The sequence below is a fragment of the Lissotriton vulgaris genome, chromosome 8 (assembly GCF_964263255.1).
Source record: "Lissotriton vulgaris chromosome 8, aLisVul1.2, whole genome shotgun sequence".
Lineage (NCBI taxonomy): Eukaryota > Metazoa > Chordata > Amphibia > Caudata > Salamandridae > Lissotriton > Lissotriton vulgaris.
In genome coordinates this window covers 128,743,155-128,763,355 of record NC_141696.1, presented here as the reverse complement: position 1 = coordinate 128,763,355, position 20,201 = coordinate 128,743,155, and the positions used below count along the sequence as shown (strand labels likewise).

General features: G+C 45.6%; 1 protein-coding gene across 1 annotated transcript in view; it reads left to right on the top strand.

Annotated features, from left to right (window-relative positions):
• The window catches only part of XRRA1 (X-ray radiation resistance associated 1), a 364,268-nt gene that overhangs the window by 291,928 nt on the left and 52,139 nt on the right, over positions 1 to 20,201 (top strand). Inside the window, exons 15-16 of the mRNA XM_086933240.1 lie at positions 4,742 to 4,907; positions 7,614 to 7,729. Coding sequence (XP_086789366.1) covers positions 4,742 to 4,907; positions 7,614 to 7,729 — 282 coding nt within the window. The remainder of the gene's footprint in view (positions 1 to 4,741; positions 4,908 to 7,613; positions 7,730 to 20,201) is intronic.

Sequence of the window (20,201 nt, the reverse complement as noted above, 5' to 3'; positions counted from 1 at the left end):
TGAGTTACCTCCTCATGAGCTTTCCTACAGACTTGCGCTGCGCAACAATACATTCATTAGTATGTTACATCATTCTCATCAAACTAACAATGCTACAAATTGCTGGATATGTGGCCGACTCCCTCCCTACCAGAATTACAAGGGAGCGTTGCCTCTCTTTCCGTATCCGTTCTCTCACAATGGCTCCTGCGGAGCATGGTTCAAAATAATTAATTCTTTAGATCCCGACATTGCTGTTTTCGATGGGGGTTGGGTTTGGGGAAACCTGAACTTGGTCCTACTAGACGTCTGTTACCCGGATAAGGAGGGACTGCCCATTAGAATAGGAACTGATCTAGAAAATGAAGTGTATGGATTAGGTAATTACACAATTAGCCTTATGATTCTTACTGTCGAATCCGAAGCCGCACCAGTTCTACCTATTATGTCAGTACTGCCAGTCACTGGTGAATTATGTATCAAGAAGAAAGGTTCCGTACACTTAGGTCATAGTAAATGCACTACTGTGGTCGAATTCAGTGATGACGGGAAATCATCTTTCAAAGCTATCAGTCATTTTTACTTTGTTTGTGGTCATACCGCATACATTCGTCTACCTCCAGATTGGGATGGTACCTGTTACATTGCATTCCTTCTGCCACCCGTTTTTCTAGCTCCTTCTGATTACCATAGAAATAGCAATCTAGTAAAGAATAGACCCAGAAGAGATGCCCCCCTTGTCGACTACACAGAAACGGCATGGGAACAGTACACTGATTTTAATAAAGGATTCTTTTTCTTCTTAGGCCCTGTCCAGAATAGTAAATTAATACGCAGATTAACTAGAACACTTGAAGCAGTAGTAAATGAAACTGCCTCCGCCTTAGGTAACTTAACAGAAGAGCAGTCCGCTATGCGGGTTGTTGTCCTTCAGAATCGTCTTGTAATTGACGTCATCTTGGCAGATAGAGGTGGAGCCTGTAAGGTCATCGGGTCAAGCTGCTGTGTTTTCATTCCACAGAATGCACCCTCTGTGTATCAAGCTATCACCCGTCTCCATAAGATTGCAAATCAGATACATCAGACTCCAGGCACCTGGACTTGGTCCGGTTGGTTCTGGACAACGTTAACAGCTTGGGGATGGATGATCCTATCCTTCCTAGGCATTGGCCTAGTCCTAGTATTCAGTTGCTGCCTGTGCCTGCAGTGTGGGCCAGCGATTTGTGGACTGTGTGCCACCTCTTGTATTGAACATTCCAGTTTTCATTCAAAACGTAACCAAAAGAAAGAAGAACAAATGATGTTACAAGAACAGACTGATCGATTCATGAGGATCGATATTTCATGAAGGGTCCGTAGGGAACAAGGAGGGAATGAGGAAAATTAAATTTTGGCCATGTTGTGTTCCCTAGCGCGTACCCCACCGACTCCATGTACCAGCTTAAAGTGCATGTAACTTCCCTCCTGTGCCAGCTATGAAGACGCAAATACATTTGCGTCCACCGTCAACTTGTCCTCTTTCAGATCCACCATGAATGGATTATGTAGTCCGTTCCTAAGTATGCTATGCCACCGTCTTTTTGTAGTACACTTTTCACATTTTCCTGCTCTAGCCAGAGTAGGCCCTGAATTCCTGCCATCTGAACCTCTTTTGTGGCTCCTGGCTCTGCCCAGGCTACCTCTGTACTCATGAACTATGTCCTATATTCAGCGCGGCCCCTCGCGCTCAGCTCAAGCCTGCTTTCTGCCAAGACTGACTATAACCTTCGAGTTATCTGTTCCGTTCCCCGAGAATACATTCCTGCCTACTAGATCCTGTAAACATCCTCTCCAGCTGCAGAGCCAAAAGGGCCGACCTGTCTTAATGCAAGTAATTCATAGCCTCTGTTGCCATGCTTCCATGGAAGGCCCCGTGCCCCCACGCTTCACATATAGACATTCAGGCGCTCATACACGCATTCACAGTTAGCATAAGAACAGCCTCTACCCTAGAGACCTTTCCGCCCAGATAGTATAGTTCCTAAACACCAGATATCAGATATGACAGAAGTACAAGTTGATCTGACATGCCAGACTTCTGTCTCTTTCCGTCAGTGTAAATGTCAAGACCCCTGCACCCCGTCAATCACACGTCATGCAGCTGCGCGCGCATCCAAGCTTCCGATTTCTGCTGACATTGCAAACATTCTGTTAGCACCACCCCTTGGTGCCACCCACTTGCGTCACCTATCAGTGACGTTTCTAGCACACACCTCTAGTTCACGCCTAGTTTACGCCTCTTGATGATGTATTGGTACCACGTGTATACTGTTATCTTGTCTTCTCTCAGCTGTTACGCCTCTTACATTGAACCTTATGATGTAAATCAAGTATATAAGCTATGTATTGTCAATAAACGACAGCGCGCGCTCATCTATCCCTTCTGACACCCCTGTGGTGGTCAGAACATGATATCCTGATTCCTTTATGAGGAATAAAACCCTTAGAAACTCTAACACCACGGACTCTGTTTTCTTTCCTTCTGATTGAGTTATCATTGATTAAGTACTTACCTGCATAGAAATTAAGAGAGTAAATTAATTATTTACGTCATGGCAACTCACAGACAGCAGCCGCTGCTACTGGAACCCAAACGAAGGGGAACCCCCGACACACCCAGTCATACATATTATTTTACACATGGCAGTAGGGCTCTACAAAGCTGTTCGGGAACGAAATCTCCCCTCACTACAGACTTCACGTCAGACGTGGGAAACAGAAATGGTGAGGGGGTTCAATGACAAAGAATGGAACACAGCCTTAGAATACCCCAAAAAAGTCTCCAGGAATGCACGCTTTTGGAACATACAGTTTAACGTCCTCCACAGAGCATACCTCACGCCACATTGTGTCCACCGTTTCTACCCAGACACACACTTCGCATGCCCCCAATGTCAATCTCCCTAGGCGGACTTAAAACATATGTTCTGGGACTGCCCCACCATTGAAAGCTACAGGGACCGAGTCCACCAGACGCTTAGGGTGACGACCAACATCATAACTATGTCCACATGGGAAGCGTGCGCTCTCGGGATCTTCCGCAGGCGAAAGACCGAAAAAGTGCAATACCGCTTTATGTCTCTCGCCATCCTCTTAGCAAAAAGGGGAATAGCCATGCGGCGGCGTGCCCCAATAGGACCACCGGAAGCAGCCTGGATAGGAGCCATGAAAAAATGGGGCAGGGCGGAGGAAGAGGTGTTGAGAGAAGAGGAAGTAAAAGGAATCCGTAAGCATCCGATATCCTTAGAATGGGCACAACTATTACACAAATTCACACATGAAACAAATCCGGCAGAGGCACCAGCAGACTCCCAATCCCAGACGCCACCTCTTTCTCCTGCAAGGCCCAACGCAGAACCTCCATGGTAGGATCCACATGCTTAGATTCACTCCTGCGCCAACGTCACGCCTGGAGTTCTCCTCGTTTATGCTAGAGTACCCAGCTACAGAGGTTCCACACTCACATGCGTACAAACACACCCTGGACCATTATGCTGTAAAAAGGCAACAACATCACCCGCACCACCAATCCTGTCGGCACAAAATCCGATAGCTCCCTAACACCGACCACAGTTTCACCCCTATTGTTGACAGTTCACAGTTTTGCATCGGTAGCTATGACTCCGATGTGAGTTTGATGGGAACACATTCAGACAAGAATAGACACAATAACACTGGGAATAAACACACAAAGTGGAATATTCATACATGCCCACCGATGGCAAACTCAACCATAACATGAGATGCTACCGCTGAAAAGCACAAATCAACTGGAGGGCCCCACCCCAAAAATGTCTCTCTAATGTATAACGATTATAATGGTTGTGCATCAGTAACAATGTGTATGCTTATGATTACAATTACTCCGCACCCAACTGCAATTGTGTGTCAATACATTGTAATAATGTAAAGATGTCAATAAGTAATAAGAAATTTAAAATCCCAACTAATCTTAAACAAAAGAAAATAAGTTGCCAGCATTTATCATGCCTCTTAGATGCCTCGGACAGGTTTCTATTTCCTGGCAGACTTGAGGACAGTTCCAGGATCATGCAGGCTCCTCACAACAAGGCCATACTATTGAATTTCTCTGGCACAGCGGAGGTACCCAAAGGACTTTAGATGCAACAACAAGACACCACATGATGATACATGGCAGAAAGATGCTGGATGCCTCGTTTCCCACACTTCCCTGGGCCCCTCCCTTACAAAACTTCCTGAGGGACCTAAACCTTGCAAATAGGCAAAATTGATACTTTTAAAACAGGATTTGTGAGATGGATTCAATGACACAGGTCTCAGACAGGGTTTTTAAAGCAGTAACAGAGGGGTAATAATTGCTGCCTAAATGGTTTACACTTGGAAGCTTCATTGATAGGTGCGTTGGGCTTCGATAAGGATTGCTCAACTAACTTGCTTTCCTTAAGATGACTATCTGGAGGCAACTCTTGGAGCTCTGGAACTTTTTGGGCAGACTATGTTGAGAAAAGCCTCCACTTGTAACCAGATGCTCTATACTGCCTTATTCGCCAAAGGTATTGTATTCTAAAGTTAATCAAGCAGAATCTTCTCATTTCTCACAGTAACGAAAGAACAGCAGCTTGTTCAAGAAAGACGTCCCGGGGGAGGGATGTGAATATAACACAATCTTTTCCTTTTGTGTATTGAAGCTGTGGATAATAATTTAAATGATTCATGTTGTCCCTTTCTGTTTCTTAAAAAGGTGGATGATTTACCAGATTCCTCTTGTGATTCTCGAGAAGATCAAAGCCTGCAAGAAATACCAGAACTGGAGGATAAGGAGCCACGTGACCCAATCCCAGAGATATTCAGGGGATATGAGGAACTTTACTATGTAGAACCAGACCCTGATTTTATTGAGCCGGTAGGTAAGTACATTATTGATGTCAAAGGAAAAAACAGCGAGGAGGAAGTGGGAAAAATAAATCCCCTGGCAGTAGTCTCACCGTACCTTGACTGAGATCATGTCAAGGCAATGCTGGATACTTTTAAAGGCTCCTTTTGCATTAGTGAAAAAGGTGTTTTGAATGAAGCACACTAACATCTGAAAAAATCCTTCCAGATAGATTGCAAAATACATGTATACATTATTAATAAAGGTACAGAAAAATCAGATTAGTCTATTCTTCTTTAACATCAAATTTGCACCATTTGATCTGCCTCGAACAACTCCAATTAGTGTGATAGCAATTGATTGCACGCTTTTCTGTGCTCACATCCTTCCCAGTTACCACCTCCTCCCTCCACTGCTCAACCTATGACTCAGGAAAAGGCACTGTACTTGTGATTTTTCCACAGCAGTAAGTTTCGTTGTTGAGTGTGAATGCCCATTGCTGTATGCCACTGCCTGTTGCACGCAAGCTACATTTAAGTGCTCGGAAGGTTTTGTGGCTCAGCCCCCCACAATAAACAGGACTAGAAGAAACTTTCTTCTCGATTTAATCCAAATGGTCCAGCCAATCTCTTCCATTTACCAATTAAGTAAAGGAGATTATAAAACATCTTGGCCATGGACACCATTTGATATCCTTTGGTGGTGAATCAAGTTCTCCTGGTGACCACTTAGTAAAATTCTTTCAGACCTTTGAGATCCATATTTGCTCTGACTAATGGAGAAGAATTCTGCCACTTAATGTAACTAGTTTCAGATGTCAGTAGCATTTTATCCCTTTTCTTTTGTTTTGCTAAGGCACATCCAAGCACTAATATCGGGAACCCTGATGCTGTTGATTTCCGCTATTCTGTAGTTCCGAAAATATATTGTGGAGGTAGAAACAGAAAATCTCCTCCATGTTATTATTGCAGGAGCACATAATCAGCATATTACTTCTGTAATAATGCAGTTCTTTATCCTGCATGTAGGGCAATAATGCCATTTTTAAGTAAAAAAGGGTTCAAGTTGTGTCCGCAGTTGGTAGGCGGTGGGCCAATGCGCTTAGGTTTATTCAAACAAATGTTCGCGATAGAGCTACAAAATAAGGTTAAACATGTGGAACACCACTCATTGTTTTGTACCAGAGAGACTACATGCTGTATACCTGGAAAGTAAATTTACTTACACATTGATGGTTATGTATGCAGTTTGAAATGATGGGTGTTGAGGTGGTGTTTAGGCAATATTTGGATTCATTCTTACTAGGAAAAGAGGCTGGGTGTGTAGGGTCTCTCTGACGCCTGTTCAAGATCTACACAACATAGGCCTCAAATTTGACTCCAAGGATTCACTTGTGCCTCACATTTTGGCCCTCTCCTATACCTGCTGTCAGAAGCCGTAACTTTTTCGAAAGACTCCTCCTCCTGATTCAGTAGGAGTACTTCTTTGCAGTTACAGCCTTGATTAATTCCTGGTTGAATTATGGTAGAACAATGTACCTGGATCTACACAAAGGTACTTTATCATGAATCCAGTGATTATAAATAGGCAGCAATCTTATTGTTTGTGGGTTCCAAATCTATGCCTGTATGTCGCCCAGATAAAGAAACTCCACTTGCTACCTATAAAGGGCAGGTTACACTTCAGAGCTTTGTGCTTTGGCCATAGCTCATTTTACAAAGCTACATTGTGGTTCATAAAGCATAAACACAAGAGATACTCTCCATCATGGGCCCTTTGGTCTGCTGACTGTATTCTTAACCAAATAACTCAATTCTGTGAGGTCAGGTAAAGGTGAAGGAAATTCTGAAGTCTATCACCAAGGTAGTGGAATGCTTTGCCACTGCTATTCTCCAATTTCGGCAGACCTGACTGTGCATTGGTTATTTTTTGTACTTCTTGTGAGTGCTCTTAAATTTAGAACCAAGAAGGCATGTGGGTGAATGTACCACTAATTGAGTAATAGATTTAAAAATACAGAAATTGATAAAACATATTTGGCTAAATAAATAATCAAACTTATTAAGAAGTTGTTAAAAATAAGAGGACTTGCATTAGGCCTGGCACTTTGAACATGTGCCTTGGATATGTTTCAGTGCACACTTGACATAGATGTAAAATATGATATGTAAGATAACACATTTGTTAATGCAACTATTTTGAAAGAAGTTCTTTCTTTATTGCACTCAATGCAGCTTTCATTCAAGCCATATAGGATTTTGAGCTTCCTCTGGGCTATAAATATAGTTGAAATTGATGACTTGCTATTCATTGTCAGCATCATGTTAGATGAGGTTTTGAAATACCAATATGTGTAGGTCATTGATCTGTTTTGTCCTTAGCAAAATCAGTGTATTGTATTAACAGATATTGAGGCTTATAATTAAATAAACTTATAAGTAATTACATGGATGATTGTATCAAGTAAACCACAAGCAAGAACGTATTCATTTTAATGTTATCTTTAATTTGTAGCTCCATATTATTTTTATTGAGTGCTATATCAATTTCCGTAAATATTGGATTCATTACTTCTGGATAGGAATGCTAAACCCAGGAACCAGTAGCACTAAAACTGCAAATTCCAGCCTTGTATTGGTTATTTCACTTAAATCAAGAGCTGTTCAATCATTTTTTGTGACCTAAATCCTATGTTAAAATATTATGATATTTACTTCACTACGGTTTGTCTTCTTTCTAGGAATACGGCAAAATGTGAGAGCTCTGGAACATGCTCTGAAGCACATGCGTGTATATCGCGAGTCAAAACTAAGGCTGAACAGTAATCAGAAACCTTACCATTCCAAGGTTTACAAGGCAAGCGCTACAATGCATGTTTGAGTGGTAACAATACTTTAGTCATTAGTCTCTGGTTCGCCTAATCTGTCATTCAGGAATCTGCAAGAAATGTTGGGCCTGATTCACAAATGTTTCCTATCAGTAGTTATGACTTACTCTTGTAGTATTCATCTCTTGCACCAGAATTTCAGGAGTACTCTTGAATTACTCCTTGCTTTCGTCAAGGTCCAATTTCTGAAGTTAAAATGTATGTGAAAAGATCTCGGAACCCAAAGATTTATGCCTAGTAGTAGGAGTACATTACATATGCTTGAGTAAGGGTTACTTACAATTCAAGATACAACTGTAAATGTACTACTGGTAACTTTGTGAGAATATTTTAGGTGTTCTACATAGTGTTGATGAAGAAATCAGCCTATGATATTTAGAATTACAGATTAAAAAGAATATGGAAAGGGCCATCACATGTAGAAAATAAAACAAACCTGACAGGCATTACTGATATAAGCATATAAATACTGTCCACACCCAGGGCTCTGACCTCTTCCGTTTGTGTCACAGTGCTTTGCATTGCCACATAACACCTACATTTGTGTGGTTTGGAGAATAGTGTTAGAGGTGACACAAGGCATGGGTTCTTTTTTAACCACATTAGAACTATATATAAATGTTTGTAATTGTATGTGTTCATGTTTGTACTTTTAGAACCAGGTTTGTGTAGGTGTGCAAATGTTTACAGTAATGTGACCATTTGCAGTCTCTTTTAATATTCTTATTTAATCATTTACAATTGTTTAATGTTTGGATAATCTGATTTGTAGAGGTTTATGCAATGTTTAATTATGACTTTCATTTTTAATATTAACATTATATATTTATTATTTTTTAATACTAGTATAATGTGTTATATACGGGTGACATTTATGATTGTTTTTAATTCATTTTATATTTGTTTGATTTACAGTTTTTTTTATACTTGTAAAATCTGGCATATATGAGTGTCTTCAATGTCCTTAAAGAATATGCCAATTTGTTTTATTTATTTATTTTGTAGGTGTTGAGCTTTGTGCCAGCAGTGTTACTCACTGCCTCCATTGATTTGTATGTGGTTCCCTTGCAGTACCTGTGCGGGGTAATGTGTTGTGTGTGGCAGGTTCTGCTCAGGGTTGTGTATATAAAGCAGCGTGTCATCCGTGTATGCAGCTATGACCAGATTGTAATGTAGAGATCAGATACCTTTGTGGGCATGGTACTCCTGCATAGCACAGGCTAGGGATTCCGCAACTAGTCCATACAATATGGGGGAGAGTGGGCATTCCTGGCTAGTGCCTCTCGAAATTGCAATTGGGATGAGAGGAATCTATTGATCCTCAAGGGCACCATAGGAGCAGCGTACAGAACCTGAACCAGCTTCAGGAAGACGTCCCCCACCCCCACTCTAATGAGGATGCCATATAGAAACCGCCATTCCACTGAGTCGAAGGCCTTTTCTAAATCTATAAAGAGGGCGGCCGCATTAATCTTAGTATCTATACGAGCGATGGTGCCAAACAGAGTTCCCAGGTTACAAGAGAGTGACCAGCCCTGGACAACCCCAGTTTGTTCTGGTCCAATCAGTTTCGGCAACAAGGGTGCAAGTCTATTCGCCATGATCTTGGTGTATAGTTTTGCGTCTGTATTAAGCAAAGATAGAGGCCTGTCGGAGGAGCAGTGCTCTGGTTGCTTCCCGGGCTTAAGTAATGTAATCAGAATGGCCTCTCGCATGGTGGGTGGCATGGTGCCCTCTTTTGCAATATGTCTGCTATTTTTAACAGTGAGAACGTGGTGTAATATCTCATTTTTAAAATACCTTTCATAAAGAAAACATGCCTACCATAGGGCAATATTTTTGTTTATTTTTCGTGTTTGTTTTTTAGTTAATTCCAATTAGAATGAAAAGACTCTTTTACATGTATGATTCACACTGTCAAAATGTCATGTTCCATTCTTTTTAAAATGCATTAAGGTGGATGTTGTTCAGTTTACTCTCAATTCAGGTATTTTACATCTACCCTAATGCATTGCAGTAGGACTTGTGCAAATGTGAGAGGGTACTTCATTTTGATGGGAAGTATAGACTATGGATTTAAAATACTAGTTTCCACTTGTAGGCCTGATTTATTTGGGAGGCTAGAGGGCTGTTTATGACTTCAAAGAAGATACGCATGATGGAGCATCTATAGAATATATATATATATATATATATATATATGCGCAAAGTGTAGCTCTCTCCTGTGATAACCGCAACTGCCGCAGCAATGTCGAAAAGAAGCCACGCCACTCCAACGTTCGTAATGCGCTTAAGCCACCAGATCCTACGCGTTTCGGGCATCCGCCCTTGTTCACAGATCGTTTGTCCATAAAATCTCAACAGCTTAAATACAAAAGTTTTCTCCCGGGCATTTTTTTCATAACCACGTGATGATAGACATTAAAGACACACTACACATCTTAGGCTGAGCGGTCTTTCTTCTCCAAATTCAGTGCCATATAGAGCCATTACATGAATATTATACCAGCATAAATGCATAATCATGTTAAAATCACAATGATATTACAATTTATTTTATGGATTAAAAAAATAAATACATTTTAGTTTATAAAAATATATTATTGATTTCTATAAAAAACACGCAACAGAGACAATGTGCAAATATCGCAACCAGCAAATTTGTGCATAAAATGCAGGGATAGTGCAAAAAGCAATGCATTAAAGTGCCGTGGTCTAAAGTGCAATGTTGTTTCAATAGTCAATGACTAGAATTTGTAAACAAAACACTCTGTGCACAAAGAATTATTTGTACATACTCCACCGGAGCTAAGACCTGTTGTGTGTTGTCTCTAGTCTGTTAGATAAGAAACTCATCTAATATCAGCATAAATGCTCTATAGATCCATCCTGATTTTGTATTCTGTTTAGAAATGCTCATATGGTCACTGGAATAAATCGCATAATACGAAAAAGTGTTACCACTACTCGTCATCATGCCCCCTTTGTCTGTGTCAATGCTAAAGTGCTATAATAAACCCAAAATCATGAGTACACCCAAAAGAAAAAAAGAGAAATGAAAAAAATCCTAAATGGTATTCTTCCAATATGAATGGAGAGTGAAAGAAGAACTCTTACCCAATTCCAAACATGTGTGCCGAAAAATAAAGAGATGAAATTTAAACATATATTTCATTCAGAGACTTCAAGAAAGGGAAGGGGGCGGGTAATGGCAGGAAAGCTTTAAACTAAATACATCTTGGTCAACAAATAATTTACAGGAATACATGGAGGTCTTCAGTCGTATTTAGACCGTTAGGAAAACGACTGTCCAGCTCAAGGATAAACTGGGATTCCAGTCTCCTCAGCATTAGATCCCTGTCCCCTCCTCTGATAGGTTTAGGTATAGAGGCTATGACATAGTATGTCAGGCATTCAAGGTTGTTGTGGTGAATAGCCTTAAAATGTCGAGCCACGGGGTATGAGCTGTCGTTGTTAACGATAGCTCGCAGGTGTTGCAGTATTCTGACATGCACCTGTTGGCGTGTGCTACCAACATATCTTAAGCCACAGGTGCATGTCAAAACATAGACTGCGAACTCGGTTTTGCAGTTATGTTTGCCCTTAATTTCCACTAGATCAGGTCTGAAGGGTGTGGGGTACTTGGTGGTGTTCACCCCAAATTTACAGGCTCTGCAGCTAGAACAACGGATGAAGCCAGGCTTAACCATCCAATTGTCTTTTTTGATGACTTCAGGGAAATCTCTGCTCAGCTGGGTTCTCAGGCTAAGGCCTTTCCTGTATGTAATGTTGGGTCCTGCCGCTATTCTGGGTGTCAATACCAAATCAGTTTTTAAAACCGGCCACCTTTGTTTAATAATAGACCGAATTTTACGTTCCTGTCTATTAAATGTCAATATCAGTCTAGGTGCACTGATGTCTGAATCTGATGCTTTCTCCATAATGGATTCTGAAATGGGTGTGTTGGAGTTTGACAAGAGAGAATCTCTGGATCTACTTTTGGCTTTCTCAATCGATTGCTTCAAGACAGATTCTTTATATCCCCTCTCTCGAAATCTATTAAGGGCTTCTGCCGCACAAAGTTTATAATCTTCATCAGTGCCGCAGATTCGTTTGAGCCTTAATAGCTCACAGAAAGGGATATTGTCAATGGTGTGTCGGGGGTGAGAGCTGCTGGCATGGAGTGTACTATTGCCCGCAGTGCTCTTACGATGTAGTTTAGTGCATAATTTGTCATTTTTAACAAATATCTTGACATCAAGAAAGTCTGCCTCTGCATGATTGATGTGTGATGTAAAGTGTAGATTTTCGATATTGACATTGAGTGATTTTATAAAGTTTTCTGCACTCGTATGATCCCCCCTCCACACCAAAAAGACATCGTCTATGAATCGCATCCAGTGAATTACATTGTTCGCGATGATATCTCTGTAGGTGATGTTGAGTACCTGCTCCTCCCACCAGCCCACGTGTAAACACGCGTAGCTGGGGGAGAAGCAGGCACCCATCGCCACCCCTCTCTGTTGCAGAAATATTTCCTTACCAAACATAAAGTAATTATGATGCAAACACCAATTTGTTAGTTCTATCAGCATCTTATTATGTTTGTAGCAACTGATGGGTCTAGTTCCTAAGAAGTGTTCAAGCGCTCCAAGTCCAGTTTGATGATTAATGCTGGTATAGAGTGATTCTATGTCTAAGGTGATTAATAGCAGATCATCACTCCAAGGAACATTCCTGATCTTATTAAGAAAGTGGCCAGTATCCTTAATGTAAGTTGGCAATGCTTGCACCAAACTTTGAAGGAAGTAATCAATATATTCCCCAATATGCTCAGCCACACTGGAGATAGCAGAGATGATGGGCCTGCCAGGAGTAGGACTCACCATCTTGTGCACCTTAGGTAAAAGATATAATTTGGGTAGCACTGGATTTTCAACATTTAAAAAATCAAATTCTTGTTTGGACAACATATTTTCCCTTTACCATTTAAACAATAGTTTCTTAAGGGCCTCTTTTGATTCGTTATACAATCTCATGGTAGTTCTCATGTAGCAGGTCCCATTGTTTAATTGCAGCATCGCTTCATCGAAATAGTCTTTTTGTGGCCAAATCACGACGTTGCCGCCTTTATCTGCCATGGTGACTATGATGCTTTGGTCCTTGCTTAACTTATTTACAAGAGTTGTATCAGCCTGTTCTCTATTGCTTCTGTATCTCTTTCTGTGTTTCACTTTGTGGTAAAGTAGTTTCAAATCCTCAATAACCACATTGTGAAATGTGTCAATTGAGACACGGGGCATAATTGGGATGAAACTTGATTTTGGTTTGAATGGACTTAAATTCATTCCTACCTGTGGTATTTGTGCTGTACAAAGTTCATCCTGTGTTAGCACATCTTCAGCAACCGGCGTATCATTCCTTGCCAATTGATGTACAGTCAAAAAAGTTCTGGTGTCTCCAGCCGGGACGTTGAGCAAGCTTGAGGTTGATGCAATTTCAGGTTGCTTTGAAAGATTGTTTTTTATGCCCTCCTTGATGTTTAAAAACTTCATAAGTTTTAACTTGCGAATATAAAGAAAGATGTCTACACGTGTTTTAGTGTAGCTGAAGTCGGAAACAGGGCAATAAGTGAGTCCCAAACTTAGAAGCTGTTTTTCTGCTTCAGTAAGTACAATGGTGGATAAATTAATGATTACGTTGTCCATTACTTCTTTTTTCGCCAGTATTGCCTCTTTGGCTTTTTTGGTGATTTTTTGCTTTTTGCGGCGCTCTCTTCGGCGTTTGTTTGCCCTTGCTCGTTTTTCTTGCTTTGCGGCTGCTGTTTCTGGTTTCTGGGTCTCAGTGTTTATATATATATATATTTTCTAACCACTTCCGACTTTGTATAAGAATCGGACACCAATACAGGAGTTAGCTTTGCCATTCAGCTATCAGGTTTATTTTTCTTATCCGCTTTTCGGCACACCTGCCTTGTTCCATATATATATATATATATATTTCATGAACATTATCTAATCCCTCAATACGGAGGACAAAAAAAAACAGGTTGGTAGAGATACTATTGCTCAGCGTTGATTATGCTAAGCACACACCTTGTACAGAGAAGCTTGCCCTTTCAAAGTGTCATCTGAAATTGGAATCTAAGCAATTATGCTTAGCAGATGTGACTTGATTTCCTGCAGAGTACTGTGCAAACCTCACTGATAGGGACATTTCACATTTTTATTTACACTTTTGGCCATCTGTCTTTCATGAACGAAAACACATATCTCTGGAAATAGATCTAACAAGCATTGCTAAAGCAAATAGATCTCGCCCATGAAATACATCTTTATGTACAGCAGCGTGGTTAATTTTTTTGTTTTGTTTTTTAAAAGCACTGTGATGCGGATGTTGCCTCATTTTATAGGAACGTGCAACTACAAACTGAGATGGGCATTTTTTCTTTTTATTTACCAATCCGATACGGGAAGCACTATGACGTAGCTACAGACTCAATATGTAGGTGTGCGCCAACATGCATGCATGCATGCACCTACAAAATGAGGAGAGCATTTCTTTTATTTATTAATCCAAGAAGGATTGGGAAATAAAAAGTAGCGCCAAAACAGTTTAAAAAAAATGAAAAATTGTGGTCAAAATATGGGAACAGGATGGGGGCAGGGAGTGGGTGGGGGAAGAAGCAACATGGAGGGCGAATGGGGTGAAAGACACAGATGAGAGAAGACAAGGTGAAGTGCTTAGTGGAGTGCTGGGTTGGGTAGAGAAGGACACGGCGAGATAGCCACATGGAGTGCTGTGTGGGGGAGAGAAGCAAACATGTGATAGAACAATGTGGATCACTGTGTGTGGGCTGAGGACACAAGGGAGACAGATGGCAAACCCATGCAATCATGGAGTGCTTTACGAAAGAGAAAAACATAGGGGCCAATGAACAAGTTACTTACCTTCGGTAACGATATATCTGTAAGAAACAAGGGTACTGCTATGCAAAAATTTCCGGATCCAGTCTGACGCCTGGGGATATCCTAAGGTAAGGAGTCTAATACTAACTACTATTTCTTACAGATATATCGTTACCGAAGGTAAGTAACTTGTTCATCTGAAAGAAACAGGTTAGTATTAGATTATCCTTACCTTAGAATAGATACCCCAGCAATACCAATCCAGGTGGTGGGTCTGCGAACCAGTAATCACACCAGAAAGTCCTGGAGGACAAAACGGCCAAAGAAGCCATCCCTCCGGACTTGGCTGTCCAGGCAGTAGTGTCTTGCAAATGGGTGCAGCGATGCCCACGTAGCTGCCTGACAGATGTCCTGCAAGGGGACTCCCCGGCCCAGGGCAGTGGTAGCCGTTGTGTCCCGAGTGGAATGGGCCCTCAGCCCAACAGAAGGCTCCTTCTTCGCCAAGGAGTAACAAGCCTTGATACACAGGACGACCCACCGAGAGATGGTCCGCTTGTGCACCGCCCGTCCCATCTTAGCGCCCACGTAACCAACAAAGAGTTGGTCATCCACTCGGAACTGGCGTGTGCGATCTAGATAGAACGAAAGCGCACGTTTTGGGTCCAGACGGTGGAGCCGCTCTTCCTCTTTTGAGGGATGCGGTGGCGGAAAGAAGGTGGGCAAGGTGATAGACTGGCCGATGTGGAAGGCCGTGACAACCTTGGGCAGGAAAGAGGGTCTAGTCCGCAACACAACCTTGTCCGTATGGACTGAAAGGAAAGGAGGTTTGGATGAAAGAGCCTGGAGCTCACTCACTCTCCTGGCAGAGGTAATTGCAACCAGGAAAGCAGTCTTCAGCATAAGAAGGCGTAGAGGACAGTTGTGAAGTGGCTCAAAGGGAGGGCACATCAGATAGGTACGAACAAGGTTCAAGTCCCACTGAGGCATCACAAACGGAACAGGGGGAAACGTGTGTGTGATGCCTTTCAGAAAACGAGTTACAATAGGGGACTTGAACAAAGAAGGTTGATCAGGCAGCCTTAGAAAGGCCGAAAGGGCAGAAAGGTAGCCCTTGATAGTGCCCAGAGCAGAGCCCTACTGTGCAAGAGAAAGAAGGAAGAGAAGAACCTCGGAAAGAGGGGCAGAGAGACGATCCACAGCCTTTCCTGTGCACCATGCCACAAATCTGTTCCACCTGCAGGCGTATACCGACTTAGTGGAGGGACGTCTGGCTGCCAGAATAACATTACAGACTTCAGGAGGCAAGTCAAATAGCCTCAACTGTCGCCGCTCAATCTCCAAGCATGGAGTTGAAGTCTGGACAGGTTCGGGTGGAGGACCGTCCCCTGTTGCTGCGACAGAAGGTCCTCCTGAAGAGGCAGACAAACCGGGGGAATCGACTGACATACTGAGTAGCTCTGGATACCAGTACCTTCGTGCCCAGTCCGGAGCCACAAGGATGACTTGGGCCTGGTTGCGTTTGATCTTCTTCAGCACTCTGGGCAGAAGTGGTATAGGCGGAAAGGCGTACAACAGACCGCAACTCCACTCGCGATGAAAAGCGTCTCCGAGCGAGTGCCGCCTTGGAAATTCCAACGCGCAGAACTGATGACATTGCGTGTTCTCTTCGGTGGCGAATAGATCTAACCAAGGCTCTCCCCACTACAGAAAGAGACCTTGCGCCACGTCCGAGTTCAGACGCCATTCGTGATCCATCATGCACCGGCGGCTGAGTTTGTCCGCCCTGGCGTTCAGAGAACCTGCCAGGTGTCGAACCACCAGGGTCACGCCCTGATGTTCCAGCCACTGCCAGAGGCGCAGAGCCTCCTGGCAGAGGGTCCACGACCCCACCCGCCTTGTTTGTTGCAGTACCACATAGCGGTGGTGTTGTCCCTGAACACCTGCGCTACACTCCCCCGGACAGAGTAAATGTAAATGTATTTGAGCTTATATAGCGCACAGCTACCCACAAAGGGTTTCCCGGCGCTTGCTTAGGGAACCCGTCCTGGTATTCCCCTGTGAGATAACCCCGGCAGGGTATCCACAAGGTGAAAGCCAGGCATCCCGCCGCGAGGGGCCGTTGTGGAGATTAAGCAAGCTATTGCCCAGAGTCGCAGAGTGTGAACCCGTGAGTCGAGAAGGCACCGGAGCGAGAATTATCGAGTCTGTGGAATTTTTGAGCCCAAGACCCGCCGAGGCGGGGAATTGAACCCTGGTCCAGGGCCGATCTCAGCTTCCGGGTCTGCCGCCTCTAACCCCTGAGCCACACTTCTCCATGTGGAGGAATGCCTTCAGTGCTAGACGAATCGCCCGCAGCTCCAAAAGGTTGATATGGAGCCGGGACTCCACCGGAGACCAGAGGCCTCTGATCTCTGCCTCTCCCATGTGGCCTCCTCAGCCCTGGAGGGACGCGTCCGTCACAACTACGTTCTCTGGTTGGGGAATGGAGCGGGATCTGCCGCTGACCCAATCGCGGTCCGTGAACCACCACTGCAGCTCTCTCGCAGTGCCCTCCGAGATCAGGACATGGTCAGACAGGTTGCCCTGATGCTGGGCCCACTGAAACTTCAGGTCCCACTACAGAGCCCGCATCCGCCATTGGGCGTGATGCACGAGAAGGATGCAGGAGGCCATCAGCCCCAGAAGCCGCAGCGTCAACCTGACTGAGACTTGGGAGAAAGGCTGGAAGATCGGCATCAGAGCCCGAATATCCTGAACCCGCTGTTCGGGAGGATAAATCCGAAACTGCACCGAGTCGAGAACCGCTCCGATGAAGAGGAGCTTCTGGGAGGGGCACAGGTGTAACTTCAGCACATTGATGGAGAACCCCAGCTGGTGCAGGAGGTCTGCCGTCGTCTGGAGGTGGATGACGACTGTCTGGGGCAAGCCCGCCTTCAACAACCAGTCGTCGAGGTAGGGGAAGACTGAAACCCATAACCTACGCAGATGAGCTGCGACCACCGCCATCACCTTTGTGAACACCCGTGGGGCGCTGGTAAGGCCGAAGGTGAGCACGGTAAACTGAAAGTGCTCGTGGCCTACCGTGAACCGCAGGTAGCGCCGGTGGGCCGGCAGGACGGGGATGTGGAAATAAGCGTCCTGCAAGTCCAACGCTACCATCCAGTCTCCTGGGTCCAGGGCAGCTAAGACCTGAGCCAGTGTCAGCATTTTGAACTTCTCCTTCCGGAGAAAGCCGTTGACGTTCCGTAGATCCAAGATCTACGGAAGGCCCCCTTTGCCCTTCTGGGGTACCAGAAAGTAGTGGGAGTAGCAACCGCACCCTACTTCTGGCTGCAGGGGTAGGTGTGGACTGGCCTCACCGTTGTCCCCGACCGTCTCCACGGCGATTTCCACGGCCGCCACAGCGTTGGAAATTAGTCTGCGGTGCATGGCTGGCGGCACGTGTGGGGGCGCCCCTTCCTTGGCCACGAAAGGAGCGAAAGGCACCCGTTTGCTGGTGCGGGGCCGAGAGGCCCAAGGACTTGGCGTAGCCCTGGAATCCTTAAAGCGCTCAAGTGCATGGTCTGACTTGTCGCCAAAAAGGCGACGGCCATCAAACGGCATGTCCATGAGTGTATTCTGGACATCGGCCGAAAAGTTGGCGGACCTCAACCAGGCGTGGCGACGAATCGCCACTGTCGTTGCCATTGCCCTGCCCAGTGAGTCGGTGGTATCCAGCCCACACCGGATGGAATAACGTGCCGCATCTCGACCCTCCGCAAGGGTTTGGGCGAGTTTAGCCTTGACCTCCGCCGGGCATTCTGGCAGCACGTTCGCGACCGCGTCCCACAGAGGGTGGGTGTAGCGGCCCAAGAGGCACGCGGTGTTGGAAGATCGCAGTCCCAAACTCAGGGAGGAGAATACCTTCTTGCCGTATTGCTCTTACCTCTTGGATTCCCGATCAGGCAGAGCCGACGGGAATGCGGTCTGGGAGTTGGAGGCCTGGATGACCAGGCTCTCGGGGGTGGGATGGGTGGACAGGAAACAAGGGTCGCCCGGGGCCGGGCGGTGGCGTCTGGCCACGTTCCTATCTACAGGCGGACCTGTAGCGGGCCTGGACCAAGTGCCAAAAGAACGCCATGCAAGGCCTCATTAAACAACAGCAGAGGCTCAGCCGAGCTTGACTGCGGTGTAAGGACCTCAGTGAGGAGGTTAGTCCTCACGGCCGCGACGGGGAGCTCAAGGCCCAAGGCCCTGGCCGCCCGCGTCAACACCACACTGTAGGTTGCCCCCTCCTCCATAGCCACGGTAGGGGGTGAGACAAAACCAGTGTCTGGCAAAGTGTCCAGACAACTGGCATCCCCAAGTTCACCTGTCCAGTCCTGCTGGGACTGACACTCACGTGTCAGAGGGTCCTCAGACCCCTCCCAATACTCCTCATCACCCATTTCCTGAAAATCAGGATTGTCAAAGGATGGGGCCGGTTCATTGAAGTAAAACTCTCCAAGCGGCGTCGAAAGCAGCGCCCAGCGGCACCGTTCCGACGCCGGAACCTGATCGAGGGAGGCTTCGGGGACGGTGTCGCCCGAAGTCGGTGCAGGAGGTGACACCCTAGGGACCGGCGCCGGTGAGGTCGTCAGGTCAACCGGCGACGACCCGGGTCCGGAAGCGGATCCAGCGGGGCCCTGCGGCGCGGGGCCCGAAGGCGTCGGCGGCGTCGGGGCCGAACCCAACCCGCTAGGACCCCCAGACGGGTCTGCTGGTCCTGAAGGCGCCGCGGAGCCTGTCGGAGGAGAGAGGGAACACATGGCCATGAGGAAGCGCTCTATCTCCTCCGGCGTCGCTTGCTGCCCAGCGACCGGAGGGTATGGGGCAGGCCGCGATGCCCGTGACTCCGACAGAGCCGCGTGGGCAGCGTCACCCGAACCCCCGGCCGCGTCGCGCGAGCTTCGGGGGGAGTCGGAAGAGCTATGACGTCTCTTAGACTTCTTGTGCTTACCTGACAACTTCGAGCCTGAAGAATGATGGTGACTCCCAGAGCTATGATGGCTCCGACCCCGCGACCGGTCCCTTGACCTCCGTCCGGACTGAGACCTCTTGCGGCGCGGGCCGACTGCCGGAGCTCGAGCCGCTTGCAGGACCGCTCCCGCCTAGCTTTCGAAGTCAGGGCTCGGCAGTCGGGGCAGGCATTGTCGTCGTGGTCGACACAGACAGTGAAGGCACCGGCGGTGAGGGTCGGTCACCGACATCAGTCGGTCCCAGTCCTCACAGGGTTTAAAACCTGGCATCCCTACCGGCACCGTTCAGAGTCGAAGACTCGAAAATGATCAAAAGCGATCGTAAAAAGTTTAGTCAAAAAGTGACTAAGGTACCACTTTTTCCGGATCTGCGCTGCTAGCGCGGAAAAAAGAAGAACTGACGTCAGCGAGCGAAAGCGGCGTCTAAGTACTCCGACATCACAGCGCCCACGACGCCAAAGACAGACGCGGAGCCGCAGACGACGCCTACCGACGCGCAAGTGTACTGCTACTCAAAAATTTCTGGATCCAGTCTG